Here is a 5,458-nt window from a genome sequence, read left to right as displayed (position 1 = left end):
TTTATTTGGACTAATATACCTTGAATTTAAAGTACAGTCCAAATAATTTTATGGATTTAAATCCAATAAAATTTAAATATCTACAATATGATCACTATATAGAATTTAAATCCTTTGTCATTATAAATTTATGGTCCTTCAGTATTGCAAATCAATCATTCAATTCTGAATATCAAGTCATAGTTGGAAGAAAATGGAAGTTATTTTCAATGTGTTTCCTAGTTCCCACTAGCTCATGGCAGAATTCAAACCCAAATTCCTTTCAGCCATTCAACTTAAATAGAACTACCTTTTTAACTACTCATGCTGCCTCATTAAATAATCAGGTAGCTATCCTAATTATTGCATATCCCAAATGACTGTCACCAAAGAGGTTAAATATCTCTAGTCAGCCACAAAAGTCCACATAATGTATCAATGTCAATGAAAACTGGCACTTTGCCTGTAGAGGTACAATTCTAAAGGCCCCATTTCAGTGAATGAGGGGCGGCAAATGAAGACCACCACCAACAACAACAAACGGCAATCCAAGAACAAAATTAGATGGAAGGAAGCAGAACAAAACTTAATTGAAAGCATTAAATAAGAATAATTTATCTTAGTATTAGAATTTAGTCAAAAAGCAAGAACTTTCAATACCCTACCTGGTATTTGTGATCCAATAGAATCATAAAGATTTGCAGAATCCAAAGAGTACAAGATGCTTAAATCTAGATAAGACTACTAAGTTCCACTTATGCAGTTTCTTCCTTGCTAATTATTGACAGGAAACATACTGCTCTATTACTTGATCTAACTAGACTGACTTTGGAAAAAAGTAAGGGAGAAGTTTACCATTCTTGTTTACCATCCCTGGCACATTATAAGGAACTGATTCTTGGAGCATTTTCACAACTCTGCGCATTGAGGGGCGATTAGCTGGAATATGGTTAAGACAACATAGACCAATATCAAGAACTTTGCATATATGTTCTTTGAAGGTGGAATTTAAATTTGGGTCGAGCAACTGATCAACTCCTTTCTCGTTCAAGGTGGTGCGTACCCAAGTAGCTAGATCTTTCTCCCCAAATTCTGGACCAACTGGTCTTCTGCCTGTCACCAGCTCCAAGATGACCACTCCAAAGCTATAAATATCGCTCTTTTCATTCACATGAAGAGTATATGCATACTCTGCAGTCAATGAAATTTTACTAGTTAGTACATTAGTTATGGTCACTTTAAATGAAATTGCAACCTTTCCAAAAACTAAGTTACAACTGTCAAAGTATACATGAAAATGATTAAAGCCAGTGATATAGTTTGCGTTTGGACAAAGCAATACCTGGTGCAATGTAACCACAGGAACCAGCAATTACGGACATGGATTCGGCACCACCTTTGCTGGCTGCTTTAACAATTTTCGCCACACCAAAATCTGAAATTTTGGCGCCAAACTCACCATCCAGTAATATGTTGTTTGACTTAACATCTCGGTGAACAATTGGAGGAACACAATCATGGTGCAAATAAGAGAGTCCCTCAGCTGCATCTAAAGCTATCTTGAATCTCAACGGCCAATCCAACAATTTGGCTTTGCAACTGTGCAGCAAATCGCCCAAACTTCCATTCGGCATGTACTCATATACCAAGAGCTTGCTATCCCCAGTATCACAACAGCACCACAATCTAACAATATTCTTGTGCCTAATTTTACCCAGAGTTTCAACTTCCATTTCAAACTCATCTTTATCAGACTCAAGTGCACCAAAACCGGTTTCATCTTTAACTGATCTTTCCCATAGCTTCTTAACTGCTACTGCCTCACCATTGCTTAAGACAGCTTTGTAAACTCTTCCCGAAGCTCCATTTCCAATTACATTAGCTTCATCTAGTCCATCAGGTATTTCGAGTTCACTGAATCCGAGTTTATGGAATGATGTCCACTTTGATATAGTGATTCCTTTCTTAATTTTCTTGAATTTCTGGTACCTCCAAATGAACATAGCAATCCCAACAAGAAAAACAAAGCCAGCAATTGTATAGATAGCTCTCAACACCCACAAATATCGTTCACGATTTCCTCCACTTTTAGCAGTACAAAGACCAGCAACACCTTGACACAAACTTGGGTTTCCTAGAAAGCTATTGCTGTAAACACCCTTATCGAAAAATGCAGGAACAGTCCCCGACAGACGATTATTAGACAAATTTAGCTTATTAAGCTTCAAGCTTTGCAGACTGAGTGGGATTTCACCCGAGAAGTAATTCCCAGAAAGATCAAGATAATTAAGCACTGGCAAAGTCCCAATTTCTTCTGGAATTTTCCCCGAAAACCCATTGTTAGCCAAGTTAAGCTCACTGAGTTGCTTCATTGTGTGAATTCCCAAGGGGATTTCCCCTGATAACTCATTGAAACTAAGATCAAGGGTTCCTAACTGACCTAGATGCACTAATGTGCCTGGAATTTCTCCCGTTAGCTCATTATGACTCGCGGAAAACTCAACTAAATTCTTCAATTTTCCTACTTCACTAGGTATAACCCCTGAGAGTTTGTTTCTTGATATTTGCAGGTTAGACATATTTTTGGCACCAGAAATCATGTGTGATATATTTCCTGAAAATGCATTGCCAAAAAGGTCTAAAAGATAAACCTGAGGCAAACTCCAAAACTCAGTAGGGACTTCCCCATATAGCTGATTACCCCTAAACCTGACACGTCTCAAACTCCGACAGTTACCAAGACTAGCTGGAATACTCCCGGAGAACGAATTGTAAATCATAATAAGATCCTCTAAAGCTCCCATTTCACACAAACTTTCTGGAATCTTACCAGAAAATTTGTTGTACGAAACATCAAGATACTGTAAAGCAGAGTTCTTTCCTAGTTCACTAGGCAATGACCCTGAAAATCTGTTAGAGAATAACTTGAGCTCATACAAATTAGCAGACTTAGCTATACTTTCTGGAAATAAACCTTCAAATTGATTCTCAAATAAATTGAGTGACTCAAGTGACAACTCACACAACTCATCAGGAATTGTTCCATTTAACTTGTTAGTTGACACATCGAATCGTCTCAATCTAGTCAAGTTAGACCATCCACTAGGCAAAAATCCAGTAAGGGAATTATTGTATAGCTCAATTTGGACAATACTATTAAGCTGGAAAATTGTACTTGGTATTGACCCAACGAGTCTATTATTGGACACATCAAAATTAGTCAATCGACTCAATTTCTCAATATTAAGTGGAAGTGAACCAACAAGATTACACATACTTAGCCATAATGTCTCAAGATTCGTCAAGTTACCAAGTTCAGGAGGAAACTGGCTCGGTGCAAATGGGTTGTAAGCGAGTTCAATTGTCCTGAGACTCGTTACATTACCTAACATAGCAGGAACTTTACCAGTAAGAACATTTTCAGTCAGTATAAGAGTCTCCAGTTGCTGGAATTTTCCGAAACTTGCCGGAATATCTCCCGTAAAATAGCACCCGCTAAGATCAAGGTATCTGCAATAAAAGATCACAAGTTAGGTGGAGTACCAGCTATATTAATGTTCAACATTCATTTTGTTCCATCTGCATTTATTCAAGTACTCAATAATTTGGAGTATCTCTAACAGCAGAGAGAAATGTTTTCATTATTTTTTACTGAAATACACATCTCAAAATAGATTACAGCTAGTACATAATATAAATGCTAATGCTTACAGTTTCAGATGCGTCTATAAATTTTAAAATATATACATATAATAAAATCATCCTCATTTAAAATACATCGACTGTAGATCCCATTATTCACCTCTAAACAGACTAAATGCACATATATGACTAAATTTTAGTCCTGTTATTTGACTGGACACGAAATTTACAGAAAAAAAGCTTTAAAAACTTGTAATCTAAAACAAGTCATAATAAATAGAAAGTTTAAGTTGAATTATTTATAAAGATTAAAATGCATATAATAAGAAAAGAGTTTCACGTTAAATTGAAACAGAGAAAATAATTGGTACAGTAAGAAATTTTGAAGAGAAAAACAGGGGAAATGTGAAATTTAGCTTCAAATTGAGTACCTGAGGTAAGGCAGATCAGCAATTGTTTCAGGAATAGGGCCACCGACGAGATTCTGAGAAAGGTCAAGGTAAGTGAGGCTACGACATTCAGAAATAGAAAGTGGAAGAGTAGAGTTAATAAGATTATTGGAAAGAGAGAGGGATGAAAGTGAAGTGAGGTGGCAGAGGAATATAGGGAAGGGTCCGGCGAGAGAAGCGCCGGAGAGATTAACGGCGATAACGGAGGGAGACGGCGCGTCGTTACAAGTGATACCTGTCCAGTTACAGGGGGTAGGATCCTGTTCAGACCAAGAAGAAAATGCACCTTCTGTGTCGGAAAGAGAAAGTTTTAGTCTTTGCAGATATAGCCCATCTTGATTTAAAGCAAAGATCAAAGGCAGAGTACTCAAAAAGAAGATGAATAGTTGCATGGCTTTTCATGCAAAGAGAAAAGATGTTTAATTGTTTATGTTATAAGTATCATATAAAAATGGTGAAATGGATGTTGCTGAAATTGTTTAAGTAATGTAAATTTTGGAGGGAATTTGTGAAGAAAGAGATAGGAGAAGAATGTAGCTTTAGCCTTTAGTTTGTTGTTTTCTACTTTAGTTTAGGGGTGGATGAGACAGCGGCCTATAGGACTGAGGGAAGAAAAATGAGTTATTGGGAAACTGTAGGATTGGGAAAGGACAAGGGGTGGTTTAATGTGAAAACTTAGTCCAAGTTGTTTGGGGCCTACTGTTTTTTGTGATGTTGATATTGTCCATATAATTAATTGCTCCTACTATTCTTGTTATTGTTAAAAACAGTGTCCTCCTTTTATTTTAAGTTAAAAGAAATTCTCTCATAAAGTTGCTGTTAGTAGTTAGGTTGTTATGGTCAAAATAAAAGAGTAAATCACTACAGTAAAGAGATTTAGCATGATATTCATTTCACGTTTTCTTAACAATAATTTTGAAAAAGGGTCGAAGAAATTTGCAGCTGAGAGTATTACCTCACGAGACTAGGGTAACAAAGGGATATTAATAAAGAGCAACTTATTTTTGCCATATTTTCTTGATGCTTATATACTGTATAGCTAAATTAAACTTTTATTTTTATATATATAATATTTTATGTTAATTTTTTTAAATTTTTTTACGTGTTTACTTCTTTATATTTAACACGTGAAATTTCTGACTGCTTATATACTAGTTTCAGTTTCACCATTAGTGACCAGTTAAAACATTAGTGAAATACTACCTCCAGTTCATTGCATGTGTAAAATGTTGGTGGCAAACTCAATAAGAATGTATTCCTAGTTAAAATAAAGCTAGAAGGAAAGCAATTTTCCTTCATTTATTTACTGAATGGAAGTAAATGCATAAGGTTCAGTACTTTTGGGAATTGGAGCAAATGGAACTGTATTTTTCCCCATGCCTTGCGGT

The 5,458-nt window shown here is 35.9% G+C and overlaps 1 protein-coding gene across 2 annotated transcripts; it reads right to left on the bottom strand.

Moving 5' to 3' along the window:
* Positions 1-578: 578 nt before the first annotated feature.
* Positions 579-4,668, bottom strand: LOC104090210 (receptor-like protein kinase HSL1). 2 transcript variants are annotated; one of them, XM_009595261.4, is made up of 4 exons: positions 4,306-4,446; positions 4,053-4,105; positions 1,322-3,489; positions 579-1,170 (listed from the first exon to the last, which is right to left on the bottom strand). In XM_009595261.4, the coding sequence occupies exons 3-4, from the start codon at positions 3,369-3,371 to the stop codon at positions 797-799; spliced, it is 2,424 nt and encodes an 807-aa protein (XP_009593556.1). In that variant the 5' UTR covers positions 3,372-3,489; positions 4,053-4,105; positions 4,306-4,446; the 3' UTR covers positions 579-796. The 2 variants fall into 2 exon arrangements, with proteins under 2 accessions (XP_009593556.1, XP_009593555.1); XM_009595260.4 differs by having other exon boundaries at positions 4,053-4,668.
* Positions 4,669-5,458: the final 790 nt, after the last annotated feature.

This window comes from Nicotiana tomentosiformis, chromosome 7 (assembly GCF_000390325.3).
Source record: "Nicotiana tomentosiformis chromosome 7, ASM39032v3, whole genome shotgun sequence".
Classification (NCBI taxonomy): Eukaryota; Viridiplantae; Streptophyta; class Magnoliopsida; order Solanales; family Solanaceae; genus Nicotiana; species Nicotiana tomentosiformis.
This window is presented reverse-complemented; position numbering and strand designations above follow the sequence as displayed.

What these genes read in the sequence shown, in the direction of transcription:
- LOC104090210 (XM_009595260.4), bottom strand. Translation starts at nt 4,462, where the DNA reads ATGCAACTATTCATCTTCTTTTTGAGTACTCTGCCTTTGATCTTTGCT. An exon ending in GCTGATCTGCCTTACCTCAG is followed by an intron (nt 3,490 to 4,052) that starts GTACTCAATTTG and finishes CTTTTATTGCAG; the next exon opens with ATACCTTGATCTTAGCGGGT. An exon ending in CTGTGGTTACATTGCACCAG is followed by an intron (nt 1,171 to 1,321) that starts GTATTGCTTTGT and finishes CATTGACTGCAG; the next exon opens with AGTATGCATATACTCTTCAT.